This window comes from Martes martes (assembly GCF_963455335.1).
Source record: "Martes martes genome assembly, chromosome: 8".
Lineage (NCBI taxonomy): Eukaryota > Metazoa > Chordata > Mammalia > Carnivora > Mustelidae > Martes > Martes martes.
Genome location: NC_137895.1, coordinates 7,483,909 through 7,501,713, shown reverse-complemented (window position 1 = coordinate 7,501,713; position 17,805 = coordinate 7,483,909). Strand labels below are relative to the sequence as shown.

The following is a 17,805-nucleotide window of genomic DNA, read 5'->3' as shown; positions in this document are numbered from 1 at the left end:
CAGAAGGGTGGGGCAGGGCAGACTTAGAGTGTGAGCAGGGGAGAGAAAGAAAAACCGTTTCCGCCACCAGGAGATGGCAGGGCTCTGGATTGTGAGCCTGCCGCCCTCCCAACTCCCTGGTCCCCTGGGGTTTTTTTGTTTTTTTGTTCTGTTTTTTTTATTTGTTTGTTTTATTTATTTATTTATTTTAAGATTTATTCGACAGAGAGACAGCCAGAAAGGGAACACAAGCAGGGAGAATGGGAGAGGGAGAGGGAGAAGCAGGCTTCCTGCCGAGTAAAGAGCCTGATGTGGGGCTTGAACCCAGGACCCTGGAATCATGACCTGAGCTGAAGGCAGACCCTTAATGCCTGAAACACCCAGGCACCCCATGCTTTTTGTTTTAAAGTAGGTTCCACACCCAGCGTGGGGTTTGGACTCCCGGCACCAAGATCAAGAGTTACATGCTCTACTGATTGAGCCAGCCAGGCGCCCTTGGTCCCCAGGGGTTTTATTAATTATTTCACCTAATCCGCAGAACAACCCAATGTTCTCTGTTTATGGGACAGACAGCTGAGGAGTAACAGGGAATCCCAGCCCAAGTCTGCCAGGTTCCAAGGCCCAGGCCCTTAACCAGGGGTATTTTCCTGGTGCATAATGAGAATAAAACACTGTGTGTTTATTTCGAGGCTGGTATTCATCTGCAAAGCCCTTCATCCTACCTCTCATCCTGCCTGACCCCCAGAAGGCAGCTTTGTGGGGTGGTAGGGTGGGGTGACCGCATGCTTGGTGGATGGAAAAGGCAGGCACTGCCCTCAGCATAGGTGTAGAGCGGAGAAGGGACCTGGCCTGGGAAGGGCTTTCCCTGGCTATGTCACTTGGCCCCACCCGAGTCCCGAGCAGCAGGCCCGCCGCCCCCCGCCACAGTGGAGATGAGCCTTAGTCCCGCCTGCTGCAGCAGAGGTCCTGGGGGCTCTGCGGGCTACCGTCCCGCCTGGCAGAACGTGTGTCCTGTTGCCTCTTTGCAGACATGATTAACAAGCAGGACTGTAAGTACGGGGATAACTGCACCTTCGCCTACCATCAGGAGGAGATCGACGTGTGGACAGAGGAGCGGAAGGGCACCCTCAACCGTGACCTTCTCTTTGACCCGCTGGGGGGCGTCAAGCGCGGCAGCCTCACCATCGCCAAGCTCCTTAAGGAGCACCAGGGCATCTTCACTTTCCTCTGTGAGGTACCCGCACCCCCGTCCCACTTGCCTGCCACCCCACAGTCGATGGCACAGATGGCACTGGGGAGGGGCTCCCCGGAGGGCCTTGTTATCAGATGTCAGTCCTGGCACCTGGCAGTTTGGGAGGCCTGACTTGAGAATCAGTAGGTCCTTGGACTGCCAGAAAGGCGCACAGGACCCTGTCTTGCTAAAGAAAAGAAAGAGAGTCCTGCCCGCTCTTTCCGGATGGCCATCAGAGGCCATGCTGGGCGTGAGGCGCCGGAGGTACTCGCCCTCCCCACACCTCCTTGTCCAGCTGTGCTGGCTCCGATGCCCAGCACGTCTCCCTGCCCACTTGCCTGCCTGTATCCAGGCCGTCCCCTCTCCCTGGAGCGCCCTCCCTGTGTTCCCATATCTTGGATGCTCTAAGGTTCAGCTCTGATCCCAGCGGCTCCGCCAAGTTGTAAATTCCTTCCCCAGAGCTGCCACAGCAGACCCAGCCGGCCCCCAGCCTCCCTGCCTGATCGGAGCATGATGAGGGCAGTGTCAGGGTCAGATCCCTCTCCACGTGGAGCCAGAGGTCTGGATCCAGGTTGCTGGCAGGATTGGTGCGGCTCAGCCCAACCTTGACCCAGTGCACAGCCAGCCCTTCCCCCCGCAACTCTCAGAGCAGGTGGACTGGCCGCTCCCTTCAGAGCTCCCAGCCAGCAGCTGCATATACTTTCCAAAGCATTTGCAGTTCTGTTATGTCCTTTCTGAGCTTCCGAGTGAACCTGTGGGACAGCAGGCAAGGTCACCCCAGTTTCCAGCTGAGGAAACTCAGGCCTAGAGACCTAGAGTTACACACTGCCCCAGGCATCTGGAATGGTGGGACCAGAGAGCCACAGCCCAGATTATCCAGGGGCCAGAGTCGGAGAGGTAGGGGCCACGGAGCCTGAGGTGCCCTTTCTCACTCCCCTGACTTAGAGCGGGGCTAGCAGGGACCCAGTCTGCCCCTCCCGGGGTGGCTGTGCTGGGTCCCAGCCCCTCTCCTCCCCGGGCAGATCTGCTTTGACAGTAAGCCCCGGATCATCAGCAAAGGCACCAAGGACTCCCCGTCGGTCTGCTCCAACCTGGCTGCCAAGCACAGCTTCTACAACAACAAGTGAGTGGGACCCACAGCCTGGGCCTGGGAGCAGGGGCTCACGGAGAACCAGGGTGGTTCAGGTCCCTGGGGAGCAACTGATGGGTGCATCTAGGGTGCCAAGGCGAGGTGCAGAATTTAGGGCTCAGAGCCAGCATCTTACAGTCTCTGTTGTACTGATGGGGCTTGGAAGTAGCTCACTCAGTAGGCATGTGAGAGGCCACTTCTCTGACTCCCGTCCGGTGCCCTCCACTCTCATGACATTGGCAGCAGACAATGAGTAGGAGGGCCTGGGTCAGGCCTGGCACCCACGTTTGCTCCCTCTGACTCCCCTCAGCTCCGCCCCCACATGGATGATTAGAGCCCGGGGCCCTGAGTCAGACAAACCTGGGTCCCCTCCCAGCCTGGTCAATGCCTGTTTCATGTCCTGTGGCCCTTGGTTTCCCTGTCTGTGAAGTTGATGATGATGCCAATCTTCTAGGGTTGCTGTGAGCATCATTAGAATCCTGTCCCACAAATCTAATATATTTGACTTGCGTTTTATCTTAACTACCAGACCATTCCTTCTATAGCTCAGGAGAGCACCCCTTCCCCACAGCAGCTCAAAATACCCCATCATCTTTGTGTTCTCGCTGCGGTTCTCTGGGTTCCATATTTTCCTTACTTCCTTCCAAATCTGGCTGGATTGCAGAATTATGGTTTTGTGTGTGTGTGTCTGTTTTTTAAGATTGATTGACTGATTTGAGAGAGAGCATGAGTGGGAGGGGCAAAGGCAGAGGGAGGGAGTCTTAAGCAGAGTCCGTGCTGGGCGGGAGCCCCACGTGGGGCTCCAGCCCATGACCCCAAGATCACAACCTGCAGAGTTACCTTTATGATTACGAAATACAAACTAAAGAACAACAACAAATAAAATAAAATAAAATAAAATTGCTGTCCCAGAGGAGGTACTGGAATACTGCTTCTCTGGTTCTGGGGCATCAGGCTGGGAACCTGCCGGTTTTCTTCCCCTGCCCCCCCCCGGCGGCACTCCCTTCTCCCAGCCTCCTAGCTGGTGGGATCTGTGGCCTCCCGCTGGCAGTGCCACCTTGGAGCTGGCCCTGGATTGAGGCCAGGAAAGGAACATACAGCCAGGACCGCCTGAGTGTAGGACCCCCACCTCTTGCCTACTGTGCTATCCTATTCTGGAAGCCTTTTAATAGGGCAGGAAGCCCCTCCCCTTCGGCTTGTGCAGTACCTGGGAGAGCTGCCCCGAGGGACTCGGGGGAGAGGGGAGGGGGCTGCAGCCTGCATCGTGCTCCTCCCCCCTGCCCTCTGCCTGCCAGGTGCCTGGTGCACATCGTCCGCTCCACCTCCCTCAAGTACTCCAAGATCCGCCAGTTCCAGGAGCATTTCCAGTTCGACGTGTGCCGCCACGAGGTACGCTACGGCTGCCTGCGGGAAGACAGCTGCCACTTCGCCCACAGCTTCATCGAGCTCAAAGTCTGGCTGCTGCAGCAGTACTCAGGTGAGGGGGCTGGGCGGGGGCGGGCAGGGGGTGGGGGAGAGGCGCAGAATTGGCCCGAGGGTAGATGGGCCAGTCCTGGGTGGGTGGCAGAGGGGAGTCACAAGGGGCAGTTACTTGGGGGGTATCCCTAGGCGGGCACTGCCGGGGGAACACACATGAAAAGGGAAAGGAGGCAGAGCCCCGTTGCCTGGTTGGTCACCAGCGGGTCGCTTCCCCTCACTGAGTCTCCATTTGTCAACCGCTATGAACTGGTGATCGTACCCTCCACCTAATGGCGCCTGGGCGGCTCAGTGGTTAAGGCTCTGGCTTCAGCTCAGGTCCTTGCTCTCCGGGAACATCTGCGATCTCTAAGTAAGGGCAAGGCAGGCCGTGTAACAAGTAGTATAAATCCCACGTTCCATCTGTTCTAGGACACAGGTTTCCCCCACTGTGTGCTGTAATGTAATTGAGCAGCACTGTTTTGGATGTAACATAAAATAACGGTGCATCTAACAATTGATGTCCTCTTAGAGTTGATGAAACAGGGTTATGTAATTTCAGACGTGCTCAGTGCCGAGAGGAAAGTAAAGCAAAGCAAAAGGCTGGGGAGGGACTCAGGCTGGGGCATTTGGGATAAGATGGTCAGGGAGGGCCTCCTGGGAAGGTGTTGTTTGAGCAAGGAAGGGTAGGGCGACATGCCCGGCAGAGGGAAGAGCCAGGCTGGAGGCCTTGAGGCAGGAGCCAGCTTGGGACGGAAACACTGCCCGTGAGAGCCGAGCGGCTTAGTGCCTGGTGGCAAGAGGTTGGGAGGGACCCAAGTGTGTTAAAGTCTCTAGGTCATGCATAGAGTCGGGATTGTTCTGAATATGCAGGGTCTGGAGGGATTGGGGGTGGAGGTATGTGATGGATCAATATTTTTTAAAAGTCGCTCTGGCTCCTGGGTGGAGAATAGAGGGGTGAGGGCACACAGGGTGGGAGCAGGGAAGGTGTGGCCCAGGCCAGGGTGACAGTGGCGGGGGTGGAAAGGGTGATCCCGTTCTAGGGATATGTTGATGGTGGAGCCAGCAGGAGCTGTTGATGGACCAGATATGAAATAGGAGACGAAGGATGGCATCAAGGTCACCGCAAGGTTTTTGAGCAGAGTAACCGGAAGGATGGGGTTGGTTCTCAGAAGGGCAGGCTATAGGACGGCCAGGGCTGGGGGGGGTGCATCCCCTCGGGCTCAGTGTGGGACGTAGGGAGTTTGAGCTGCCTCTTGGACTTCAAGTGGAAATGTGGAGCAGGCAGCCGGATGTGGAAGTTTGGAAGTCACAGGTGAGGTCTGGGCTGTATTTGGGAATCCTCAGCAAGAAAATGGGTGTCAGGCACGGTGCCTGGCCCAGAGTAAGCCTCCAGTGACCAGTGGTCACCATGGAGCAGTATCCATAGGACAAGGTCAAAAGCACATCAGTCTGAGAAAGGGACTGGAGGAGACAGGAGAGGCTCCAAGCTGTGCCTCAGAGGTTGGGTTCTACCGTCAGCGGTGGGACTGGGAAGGTGTGGGCCACCAAGTTCAGGTGTCTGGCCCTTTGCTGACCTTCAGCAAAGAGCAGCGGCCCCTCCGCGAGCTAGTGAGCCAGGCTGGGCCAGGCGTGGAGCCCTGAGAACAGTGGGCTAGGAGCTGCCAAGCAGCAGTCAGGCCTGAGACCCTGCTGAGGGAGGGGGGCCGAGTAGCTGGGGAGACCCTGGCATGAGGGCAGGGGAGTCACCGTGCCCTGCCGCAGGCCCAACACCTTTCTCCTGCATTTCCCCACTCTTGGCTGCATGGATTCTCCTGCTCCCTGTGAGGGCTTGGAGTGGTCCTCCATTCCCAACTGAACAAACAGGCCCAGAGAGGATGCGTGTTTTCCCTGTTTCCCATGTCTCTCCATGGCGGGGCCGGGCTGGGGAGTGGGGCTCCTTGTGCCTGGGCCGGGGTGGCATCCTGCCGATCCCCTGCCTCTCTCCTCGCTGAGCTCCTTCACGGACGCCCGTGTCTGATCCCGCCCTCCACAGGCATGACCCACGAAGACATTGTCCAGGAATCCAAGAAGTACTGGCAGCAGATGGAAACCCACGCTGGGAAGGCCAGCAGTGGCTCGGTGAGGCCCTGGGTTCGCGCTGGAGTGGGGGGGGATCCGGTCCCCGGGGGCCATTCTCCATCCCTGTAATGGAACCTCATTTCAGACTTACCCAGAAAATTATCAGAATGGTACAAAGAATTCTTGTGTACCCGTTTCTAGGTTCCCCAGATAGTAACCCATTTTACCACATTCCATACTTGATTCACCCTATGCGCACGCGCGCGTGTGTCTGTGTACATCCACACGTCAACATTTGTGTACAATTATATACATACCTTCTTCTGAACTGTTTGAGGGTGTTATAGACGTGATGCCGTATCATCCCTAAATACTTTGGTGTCTGTTTCATAAAAATAAGGCCACATTCTTACATAATAACCACAGGACAATGGCATCACAGAACTAACGTTGGGATAATTTTTCAGATTATGGTGTCCTGTTAGTTAGATTTTGTGAATCATCCCGAAATCCCAAATGACACTGCATTCATTAGTTGTGTTTGTCTAGTCTCTCTCTCTCTCTCTTTATTTTTTTTGAAGATTTTATTTATTTATCTGAGAAAGAGAGAAGGACAGAGAGTGCACAAGCGGGGAGGAAGGGCAGAGGGAGAAGGAGCAGGGAGCCTGACTGCGGACTCAATCCCAGGACCCTGAGATCATGACCCGAGCCAAAGGCACATGCTGAACCGACTGAGCCACCCAGGCGCCCCCATTTCGTTTCTTTTAATCTAGAGCAGTCCCCCGGCCTTTCTTGTCCTGCATGGCATTGATGGTTTTGAAGAGCAGCTGTCTTGTACAAGGCTCACCTGTTTGGGGTTGTCTGATGGTTCCTCAAATCCCAGAGCTGGTGTTACGTTCTCAGCTCAGTCCTCAGGAGGCCCGTCACCGCGGTGTGTCCCTTTACTGGTGATTACTTGGTTAGACTCACCTGCCCTGTAGAAGTTTCTCTACTGTGAAGTTACGTTTTTCCCCCTTTGTAATGCACAAGCGTCTTCTAGGGAGGGTCCCTGACACCCATGTCAATATCCTGGTATTCCTTCCCACGGATCATATCAGCTCCCATCCGTCCCTGTCCTCACCTGCTCCTGAAGAAGTGAGTTGCGCCACTGTGGCATTTGCAGATGGGGAAACTGAGTCTCAGAGCATGCTAGAGACTAACCTGGGAGCACACTCAGTGGAGTAAATGCTTGGTTCTCTGACATCGCTCTGCTCCCCCACCACCCGATCCCATTCCTGCCACCCCTGAGGATGTCTCACCCATAAAATGGGGATCATAATCCTGCCTGGCGTGTCCCGGGGTGGGCGTGAGGGTCACAGAGGCTGACCAGGCTGCAGCTTGCTGAGTCCCTGCGCTGCACTGGGCCCCATGCCCTCCCCAATCCTCCTACTGTCCCCAAGAGGTGGGGATCACTATAGCCCTGGATTACAGCGGGGACAGGACGGGTGGTCTCGGGCCCAAGAGATAGTGTGAGGTGAGACCTCCATGGCATCCACACATGAGGGATGACCCCTTCCCCAGGCCAGGCCCACCCACTGGTCGCTTTGGGAGGAGGCTGGCCCCCTGGCCCCCCACTGAGGCCAGCATGGGGGTGGGAGTGAACCAGGGAGCAGAGCAGGCTGGCCCCCAGGGCTGCCTGGTCCCCTGGGAACATCTATCTCTCTCTCCCTAGCCTGTCTTTCTTTCTTTTTTTCTTTTTTTTTTTTTGAAGATTGTATTTATTTATTTGACAGACAGAAATCACAAGTAGGCAGAGAGGCAGGCAGAGGGAGAGGGGGAAGCAGGCTCCCTGCTGAGCAGAGAGCCCGGTGCGGGGCTCGATCCCAGGGCCCTGAGATCATGACCTGAGCCGAAGGCAGAGGCTTTAACCCACTGAGCCACCCAGGCGCCCCTAAGCCTGTCTTTCTGCTCCTTTTTCTTCCTCTTCCCGCTTCCTGCTTGCTCCCTCCTCTGTCCCTTCCTGTGCTGTCCTCTTCTCCCTTCCCCCTCTCTGCCATGTGGTTTGGTTTTTGTTCCTGGCCAGGATCCCGGCTGAAAAGCAGTGAGGGGCTTGGCTCGGACCTCCAGTGTTCTCTTCTGAGAGGATTGAACCCTCACTACCTCTCACCCCTTCTTCCTCCTCACGGCTGCCGCCGGGGTCCCCAGGTGTCCCGACAGGCTTCCACCCCCTCTTGCTGCCAGGGGCCCCACCCAGCCCACCCAAGACGCCCCCCCCTTGGGCCTGGGTCTGGAGCAGGGCTTCTGTGCCAGGCTTGGCCACGACTAGGGCATGCGGCGTCCTGTTTGCTTTGCCATCAGAGGGCGGGGCCGGCAGCCCTGCGAGGCCTGTGAGCCCGGGTAGAAGCTGCTCGGGCCCGGTGCCCAGGGCTCCGCAGCTGTGCCGTCCCGCAGAGAGGCACGAGCACCTGCCTCTCGCCAGGTTCCTGTCCTCAGGCCACTTACCCGGGAGTGGCTTAGCCACCTCGCCGAGCCCCTGCTTTTATCCAGTCACGTGGGAATGACCCCACCTACCCTCCACCCCCAACCAGGGCTGCAGCAAGGAGCTGCTGAGGCTGTAGCGTTGTGAAAAGGGAAGTTCAGTGAACTGGCGAGGCTGCCCATGAGAGCCGTCGCCACTTACCTCATCTGTGAAATGGGTCCCCTCAGGCTTCTGTGAGAATCCAGTGGGACACCTGGAAATCTGGAGTGATGTGGAGAACCTCCTGCCCACTCCTAGCCCAGTGCATGCCCCAGTTACAAACGTCTCATTTTTCCTTGCCACCGAGGTGACAAGGGGGTCATCCTGGGGCCGAGCCAGGCTGCAAGTCGTCTCCAGCACCAGGCCAGGGGTCCGTGAACACATGTAGACAGAACCCCTTCCCGCTCAAGGACAGGCCCTGAGCTAGGGAGTGCCGCGCACACAGGGGGCTCCCATGGTGGGGGAGAGAGTCTGCGGGCGAGAGAGCTGCCTGGAGGCGTGACCCCACATCTGCGGCTCCAGGGAGGAGAGGGGTGCTCTAGGTCTAGCCAACATAGCTGCGTGAGGGGGTGGAAGGGGGCAGAAGACAAGCCTGCTTGGGCATTTTTCCCACCTTTCACCCCCCACCCCACCGCAGGGGTGCAGAAGAGTGGGCCGTCCTGCCTGCCAAGGAAAGGCTAGAGAAGAAGATGGACAGTGAACGTGGTGGGGCCCAAGGGGGTCCAGGGCTGCCTAGAAGTCTGTGCCACCCCCCAAGGCAGGCTCCTGTGTGAGTGGCTTCCTGCCCGGGCCCTGCTGTCCACCAGGCCCGGGCCTCATGCCAAGCTGAGTTGACCAACATGAGGCAGTTTAGGTAGTGTGGGAGTTGCTAGGATGGGCAGCTGCCACTTAGGAGCACTCCAGGGAAGGCTTCCTAGAGGAGGTGGGGCTCGAGCTGGGTTTTGAAAGTTTCCAAAATCGGCCTGAAGAAGTCCAGAGGAAGGGCATTCCGGGCGGAGGGAACAGCGTGTGCAGAAACATGCCAGGCGCAGGGAGATGGCAGCAGCTCCAAAGAGCAGCCCCGCGGGGACTAGCCAGGCAAGGCAGAGGGTGGTCGCGGGAACCAGGGGTCCCGTCCCAGGCCTGGCTCCCACACTGAGGCCGAGGGGGGTGCCTAGCATGGGGAGGTTACTCCCCTCTGGGAAGTGGTGATGGGCTGGCTCATTCTAAGGCTCCGGGTGGCCCTAACACTCCTGGAGGCCACCTACAGGACAGACCCCAGGAGTCAGCCTGAATGACTCCCAGCCCTTTTCCCCCACAGGGCGCCCCTCGGACACACGGGCCCAGCACCTTCGACCTGCAGATGAAGTTCGTGTGTGGCCAGTGCTGGAGGAACGGGCAGGTGGTGGAGCCTGACAAAGACCTCAAGTACTGCAGTGCCAAGGCCCGGCACTGGTGAGGCGGGCGGGGGCTGGGGGGGGCACCTGTGAGCCGGGCGGGGGTTGGGGGGGCACCGGTGAGCCCGGCGGCGGGTGCCCTGCAGAGCTGCACGAGGGAGGAGGCCGGGGCTATCCCCCGGGCCTCCCCACAAGCCCCCTCTACCCTGCAGCTGGACCAAGGAGCGGCGGGTCCTTCTGGTGATGTCAAAGGCCAAGAGGAAATGGGTGTCAGTGAGGCCGCTGCCTTCCATTCGCAACTTCCCACAGCAATACGATGTGAGCGTCCGGAGCAGGGAGCAGGGTGGTGGTGGGAGCTCAGGCGTGGGGGCTGAGGGGCCCCAGGAGGGCCTGCCTGCCGCCCGGGGCTGTGACAGTCTGCGGCAGGACTCAGCCGGCTCTCCCCACGCCCACCTTGCAGCTCTGCATCCATGCGCAGAACGGCCGCAAGTGCCAGTACGTGGGGAACTGCTCCTTCGCACACAGCCCGGAGGAGAGGGACATGTGGACGTTCATGAAGGAGAACAAGAGTGAGGGCAAGAGGGGCGCCTGGGTGGCTCAGTGGGTTAAAGCCTCTGCCTTCGGCTCAGGTCATGATCTCAGGGTCCTGGGATCGAGCCCCGAGTCGGGCTCTCTGCTCAGCAGGGAGCCTGCTTCCTTCCTCTCTCTCTGCCTGCCTCTCTGCCTACTTGTAATCTCTGTCTGTCAAATAAATAAATAAAAAACCTTAAGAAAAAAAAACAGCGTGAGGGCAAGAGCGGGCCCAGTGCCCCCGAGGTGCCAGACCCTCTCCTCAGCAGGCCCAGGAGCACCTGCTCCCTCTCCCTTTGCCACCCCAGACCGTACCCTCTCTGTGTCTTCTCTTGCTGACTGGGCAGCCCAACAGCAAGGCCTGGGGTGCCCCCAGCTCGCAGGTCCAGGGGTGGGGGGATCGGGGCAGAACGGAGGGAGGATCCCTTCCCACTGAGCACCTCTCTTCCCCTCCAGTCCTGGACATGCAGCAGACCTATGACATGTGGCTGAAAAAACACAACCCAGGGAAGCCAGGGGAAGGGACCCCGATCAGTTCTCGGGAAGGGGAGAAGCAGATCCAGATGCCCACCGACTACGCCGACATCATGGTAACGGCCTGCTTTGGCCAGGGTCTGAGGCTGATGTAGGAGGGCGCAGGGCGGGCCCGGCGTCCCCGGGCGGGGGGGTGGGGGGGCAGTGGGCCGGGGAGCAAGGAGCGGGCACCCACGGCGGCTGTGCCCCCAGATGGGCTACCACTGCTGGCTCTGCGGCAAGAACAGCAACAGCAAGAAGCAGTGGCAGCAGCACATCCAGTCCGAGAAGCACAAGGAGAAGGTCTTCACCTCCGACAGCGACGCCAGCGGCTGGGCCTACCGCTTCCCCATGGGGGAGTTCCGGCTCTGCGACAGGTGCTCCCTGGGCGGCCGGGGCCATGGGGCAGGCTCGGCGGGACCTGGCGGGCAGCGGGGTAGACCTGAGATGAGCCTGGCCTCTCCCAGCCCTGGCTCTCCCTGGCCTGGAGATAGCAACACGCAGAGAGGGGTGTCCCTCGAGGGGACAGCTGCTCCTGGGTGTGCGGAGCATGGGAGCAGGGCGGGGCGGGGCGGGGTGGGCTCAGAACTGCCAGACCCCTGCCAGGAGCCCTGGGGCAGATCCCAGAGGGGGCTGGGACGGGCCAGCTTTCATTAGGACCCAGGCGCCCGGGGAGGGGCTTGTCTTCGGGGGAGGTTAAGCCGCGGGTCCACAGCTGGTGGTGGAAAGGGTTCGGGGCTTGGGCAGTGAGCCTCCTGCTGCCCACAGGCTCCAGAAGGGCAAGGCCTGCCCAGATGGGGACAAGTGCCGCTGCGCTCACGGGCAGGAGGAGCTCACTGAGTGGCTGGACCGGCGTGAGGTGCTGAAGCAGAAGCTGGCCAAGGCCCGCAAGGATATGCTTCTGTGCCCACGGGACGACGACTTTGGCAAATACAACTTCCTGCTGCAAGAGGATGGGAACACCGCTGGTGCCGCCCCGGAAGCCCCTGTGGCTGCCGCTGTCACCGGGGAGTAGGGCCAGCTCTGGGCCCTTGGGTGAAGTCCTAGGGTCAGGGGCGGGGGAGGGGGGGACACAGGGCCTGATAGGAGGGCCAGGGCAGGCTAGGGCTGGGGGTGGGGGGCCGCCCTCCTCAGGCAGCCCCCGGCCCCCTGGGGCCCTGTCCATCCTCTCTGCCCCCACCACCTGTGTGCATACCCAGGTGCACGTGCTGCAGCCCTAAGCGGTCCCAGGGTCCTCATCCTGCTGGAACCCCGGGCAGATACCCCCCAACCCCCGGCTCTTCTGGTTGGGGAGGGAGGGGCCTGGGCGACCCCTCCAGCTTCAGCCTACAGCTTTAACTTCTGTCTGGTCCTAAAGGGGGCCCAAAGCTCAGGGCTGGGGAGCCTGGGGTCCCCACTTGAATCTGCAGCGGGAGGGTCCTTCTCCCTGCCCCACCCTCCCCCCATCCTCACCTCCCCTGGAGGGGAGGGCAGATCAGGACACAACAGAGGGCTGGAGGCCCCAATTAGCTTTAAAATGCAGCCCCAGGATGGAGCTGGGAACACAATACAGGTCGCTAGCCCTCTGGGGCCTCAGTTTCCCCTGTGGTTAGAAGAGTGGGAGGGGCTGGGCTTAATGATCTCTGGAGCTTCTCCAGTCAGGCCCCCAGCCCAGCCCTCCTCCTGTGGGCCACGGAATGTGGACTGTAGGTGCTCAGAGTCCTTGGAGATGACTCAGCCCAAAAGCCCTTACTGCGGAGAGGGAGACTAAGAGCTGGGAAGGACGGGTGATCGGCCAGGCCCTCCAGCCCAGGGCACGAGGTGGAGCCTGGAGGCAAACTGTCGTCGAAAGGTTAAAGACCAGATGTCTGCTGGACCCTCCAAGCTCTGGGCAGGTCCATGACAGTCTCCAAATCAGTGTGGCATTGGGTCCCAGGCAGCGCCCCCTGTGGGCTGAGGAAGGGAGGCTCAGGGGGCTGGTCATGTCAGCACCCTGCAGAGGGACTGTCCCCTCCTTAAGATGGTGGTAGGAAGTGTGGCAGCAGGTTACTTCCCACGCCTACTTGGGGTACTGGTAACGGGCTGGGCACCCGTGGACGCACCTTCTGCAGGATGAAGTGCAGGAAGGGGAAGTGTGGGGGTCCGGGAACACGGAGGGAAGGGAGATGACGCTGGGCACCCAGCACGGCCCTCTCCCTCCTCTCCCCAGACCTAGACGTACAGTTGTGCCTGTCTGTCCTAGCCCTCCCTGATTCCCTGCCCCGCCAGCTGCCTGGGACCTCAGCCGACCCCCAGCCCCTGCCCCTAGCCACTAAGCCCTGTCCCATCCGTCTCGTCTGACTTGTCTGCGTGCACCCCTTCCTCCCCATCCCACTCCCTATGGGCAGACCCAGCCTGTCCTGGTTCCCAAGACATTCCAGATTGTCCCACGCGGTTGGCACAAAGAGTGGGCCCCCCCCCGGAAGGAACCGGGGACCACAGCTGGAGTCGGGTGGGGGTGAGACAGAATGGAATGCCCCTCATTTCTCCTCAAGCAAGGATCGATAGTGAGCGATGATGTGATTCTGGGCACCCGGGCACAGAGAACCCTGTTCCTCTTGCCATCACTGCCCAGCCTTCCCCAGTAACCATGGCATGCACCCTTTCCTCTCCCTGCCCCCTTCCCCCAGCGGGCCGGCACCCCGGTGCAGGCAGCGTGACTGGAGGGGAGGAAAGACCACACCCAAGGTGAGGGCCGTGGCCGTGAATGTCGATGACACTTGTTTTCCCTGGTCCGTGGTGTTGCAGTCTGTCGTCACCAGCCTCGTTTTTAGTGTGTATATATGTCGCCCCCGTGATGCATATATACACAGGTATTAAATATATCGCTCTATATAATATTATATATGTGTGTGGTATCCAAGGAATGACTTCTAATGAGGGCTAAAGATAAAGAATTTGGCCAGAAAATGCAGCCATCCTGGTGTAATTAAGAGGGGTTTTTCAGATGCAGGGACTTAGAGCCGTGGGTTGGAGGGGGTTTGGCAGCGGGGGAGGGAGGGGCCCCGCCTGGGCCCGGTTTCCAGACCATTCTGGCCTCGCTGGGAGAGAGCAGTGGTGCTCCAGGAAAGGAAATGATTGGTGTTTGTCTCCCGCCCAGAAGAATAGGATTAGAGTCCAGATTTTTCTTCTTCGACCTGTTATCCATCCAGGGGCCCTTGGGATCTAGGGCTCCCTGGCCTGGCCAGAGATGGATCCCCCCTGCCCTGGGTTGGGAAGAGAGCAAGAGGCAGGGGGTGGGGGGGGGACAGGCGTCCACTTTGAATGATGAGGGTGATTATTTCAGTCGTGACCCCGACCGGGAGGCTTGGAGAGTTGAATCAGGGGCCTGTGCCCACTGCCAGCGGGCAGACAAGACTTCGAACATGGTGGGGTGGGGGGCAGGTGCCCCGACGTGAGTGTCCCTTTGGGGTAGGGGAAAGAGGGATGCTGCATTTCTCAGCTGGGCAGTAATCAATTTAATGGTCCTTTTAAAATGTCTGTGTATTAAAAATTTAAGAATACCACACTTTAATATTAAATATTCATAAGGTCTAGTATCTTGATAATAATGTAGATGTTTTAATAACAATTTTTGTCCTTCTTAAAATAAAATGAAAGAAACTTGATTCTTTTAGCCTTTGTTCTAGAAAATAAACGTGTGCACTTTGACCTCTCCCCTCCCCCCCCAGGTGTCGCTCCTGTTCCTCCCTGCCTATCCCTTGTGCCTGGGGGCCTGGGCTGCTTGGTATCCGTGGGGCAGAGCTGCCTGGCGTGCCAGGCAGGCCTAAAGGTGGACATTCCAAGGGGTGAGGGGCAGAAGGTCTGTGTCCCTGTGTAAACAGGGCAGCCCAGCTGACCCCAGCTCAGGCAGCACCTCGGCTGGCGGGGACAAGCCGTACCGTGTACAAGTGGGCCCAGCAGCCACCCTTCGCCCTGCTCCAGCCTGCCGGCTCCCAGCCCCCGCTTGGGGCCGTCAGAGATACCTACCCCTCCCTGCTTCCATCAAGGGCACCGTCTTGAGTTCAGAGGGCTGGCTCTGTGCCCTTTCTGGGTGTGACTTTTCCAGAAAAGTAAGGGGCCACGCCACGCTTCGGAATAAGATTCTGACTGCACCAGGGACTCCTCGGGGCCCAGATTTCTCATCCTTAAAAAGGGAGAGCGTATTAGATTGGGGATTCTCGAGTAGGGGAAGCTCGTATCTGCTGGGGTGAGAGGTGCTTTTCCAAATCTCTGGCATCGTGCGCGTCGCGGGTGATGGAGGGGAAACCCGATGGGAGGGGCTGCACGTGTTCAAGAACGAGCGCTCACCCCACGGCTTGCAACTACAGTGTGGAGTGGCACTGGGACAGGGGTCCAAGGCCTGTGACTTCTCCAAGGTGGAGTCCTTTGGGTCAGATATGCAGAGGGGCTCAGGGACTTGATGAATGTCCAGATGAGCCAGAGGAACCACCAACTTGACCGAGCGCCTTCTGCGCACAGGCACTGCGTAACAGCGTGTCCGTTCTCTACTGCGGTCCTGCACGTTTGATGTCCAGCTCTTAAGGATGTTCGGCAGAGGTTCCAACGACCCTCAGAAAGGAGACAGTAAAACAAGAGCCACTGGGAACTGAGTGATTGGCAAAGGTCCCTTCGGCACTGATGTTCTGGGGTTCTCAGCACCCCTGGAAACACCGTAACAACCAAAGTGGCCCAGCAAGGTACCACCCCCGGAGGAAAAATGCAGGCCCGTCCTCGGGCTGGAGAGATCATGAACATGCATCCAGACCTCCTCGAACTCAGAAAAATCAAAGAAAGCAAGAAAAGCAGGACCTGGCAGATGAAATTCTTAAGTTCTCTACATTCCCCTAAATCCTCTTCTGGTCCTCCTTTAGCTCAAGGGGCTAAACAGCACCCACTCTATCTCAGGTCCTGGGAACATGGTTCCTGAAGAAATGTGGCTTCCCTTGACTCCACAGTCTGCCAGGGGATACAGACCCACGAGGGAGAGTGTAGGAAAGTAGGACAGGCACAGTGGTGGGGGGTACTGCAGGTGTCAGATCCAGGGAGGGCTTCCTGGAGGAGGCAAAACCAGAAGAGAAGCTTGAAGAGATTGCCGTATCACTGTCATCGACGTGCACATACTGTCCTGCGTCTGTCTTTTTCTCTGTTGTATTTCACGTGTGCGTCTCCAAGCCCCGGTAAAAGCTACGTATTTACAATCGGTGGCTGACCCTTCCTCCATCAAGGGGCCAGAGCTGGCTCGAGCAGCCTCTGGTTACTGAGCCCTTGTCTGTTTCTGGTCTTCACGCCTGTGGGTAAGGGTGGCAGGGAGCCCCACCACCACCGCCATGGGCCCCCTGCAGGCTCCTCCTGCCTGCCCCTGGGGAAGCTGCTGCTAGGGAGGGCCACCTGGGCGGGTGGGGTGGCTGTCAGGGACCTGCAGGTGGGTGGGGGGAAGCTCTGTGCCTCTCTAGAGAAAGCCCTGGAGGGCTCTGCCAGAAAGCGTGTCCACATAACCCCCTACGGGGGGGCCATCTACAGCGGGTGTCAGACCTCGGAGCCAGGAAACCGAAGTGCAGACAGTCCCAACATTGCCGCCTGGAGGTCCCTTCCAGAGGTCTCCAGATTTCTGTGCAGGCTCCCCTCTCCCTGTCTTTCCCCTCTCCAGCTGCCTGACCCAGCAACCCACCAATGTCGTCCCTGTGTGACCACAGGTGACGCTGCCAACTGGATACCCCGGGTGCAGAGGAGGGACGCCACGTAGGCTGACTTGCAGTAGCATGAAAATCCCCTGAGGGTAGGGCCCTGCCTGGCAGGGTTTGTCACAAGGTCTAGGCTGGTGCCAGGTATGCAGTAAGCACTCACGCACGTCTTAGATACTTAGTACATTTGTACATTGAAAGGGTTCTGCAGAGGGCCGTCTGGGTGCCTCAGCCGGCCAAGCATCTGCTTTTGGCTCAGGTTATGATCCAGGGGTCCTGGGATCGAGCCCTCCCGGGTGGGGCTCCCTGCTCCATGGAGAGTCTGCCTCTCCCTCTCCTCTGCCCCTCCCCCCCACCCTGTGCTCTCTCTCTCTTGCTCTCTCAAATAAATAAATAAAATCTTAAAAGAAGAAGAAGAAAGTGTTCCGCAGAGTTCACGAGGACGAAATGTCATTCGGCAGGTGGCTTATTTCTGAGACAGGTAGGCATTTCCTGTTGCCTCTGGAATCGTGCAGTCTGTGGGCGCCCACCCGCTCCACATTCGTGGTGAGCTGGTCTAGCACGTGAGGGGGTTCTTGGGCCAAGAGGTGGTTCAGTCAGGCCCAGCCTGAAAATCCCAGGTCAGCCTGAGGCAGCCAGCGCCCCAGGCCCACCTCACCCTCACCGCCCAGTGTCTCAGAAGCAAAGGGCACTGGAAGGATAAATAAGAAACTAAATATTTGTGGGGCACCTGGGTTGCTCGGTGGGTTAAGCCTCTGCCTTCGGCTCAGGTCATGATCTCAGGGTCCTGGGATCGAGCCCCGCATCAGGCTCTCTGCTCAGTGGGGAGCCTGCTTCTCCCTTCCTCTCTCTCTACCTGCCTCTGCCTACTTGTGATCTCTGTCTGTCAAATAAATAAATAAAATCTTTAAAAAACAAACAAACAAACAAAGAAACTAAGTTTGTTTATGAGGAAGAGGAATGGGGAGGAAGGACAGGAGTAGAAATCAAAAGTGTTGAGCTTTGCGCCGTATAATGATTTTTGTATTCAAAACTTGAAATTAATTTGTAATTAATTGGGGGAAAGAGCATAGTTGGGGGAGGGCTAGTAGGAAAGAAGGGAGGGTGATCAGAGGACAGGCACAGGGCTGTTGGGGAGGGGAGCATCCAGAGAGGCTCCTGGAGAATTTTTGCTTCTATACGAAGGAGCGTTTTGGAAAGCTCTAGAAATCATCTACATGGAGGGAACCAAGTGCTTATTGCATCCAGTTTGGAGTGTCAGAGACATGGAAACAGAGCTGAAAGGAGCTTCAGAGGTCACAACACCGAGGAGA

At 58.3% G+C, this 17,805-nt stretch overlaps 1 protein-coding gene across 5 annotated transcripts in view; it reads left to right on the top strand.

Moving 5' to 3' along the window:
- Positions 1–11,941, top strand: part of ZC3H7B (zinc finger CCCH-type containing 7B) — a 52,427-nt gene extending 40,486 nt beyond the window's left edge. For all 5 annotated transcript variants that reach the window (XM_080811974.1, XM_080811973.1, XM_080811972.1 and 2 more), the window contains exons 14-23: positions 1,008–1,213; positions 2,233–2,333; positions 3,635–3,816; positions 5,830–5,915; positions 9,653–9,786; positions 9,941–10,046; positions 10,189–10,297; positions 10,755–10,888; positions 11,025–11,188; positions 11,580–11,941. In XM_080811974.1, coding sequence (XP_080668100.1) covers positions 1,008–1,213; positions 2,233–2,333; positions 3,635–3,816; positions 5,830–5,915; positions 9,653–9,786; positions 9,941–10,046; positions 10,189–10,297; positions 10,755–10,888; positions 11,025–11,188; positions 11,580–11,826 — 1,469 coding nt within the window. In that variant the 3' untranslated portion in view covers positions 11,827–11,941. The remainder of the gene's footprint in view (positions 1–1,007; positions 1,214–2,232; positions 2,334–3,634; positions 3,817–5,829; positions 5,916–9,652; positions 9,787–9,940; positions 10,047–10,188; positions 10,298–10,754; positions 10,889–11,024; positions 11,189–11,579) is intronic.
- Positions 11,942–17,805: the final 5,864 nt, after the last annotated feature.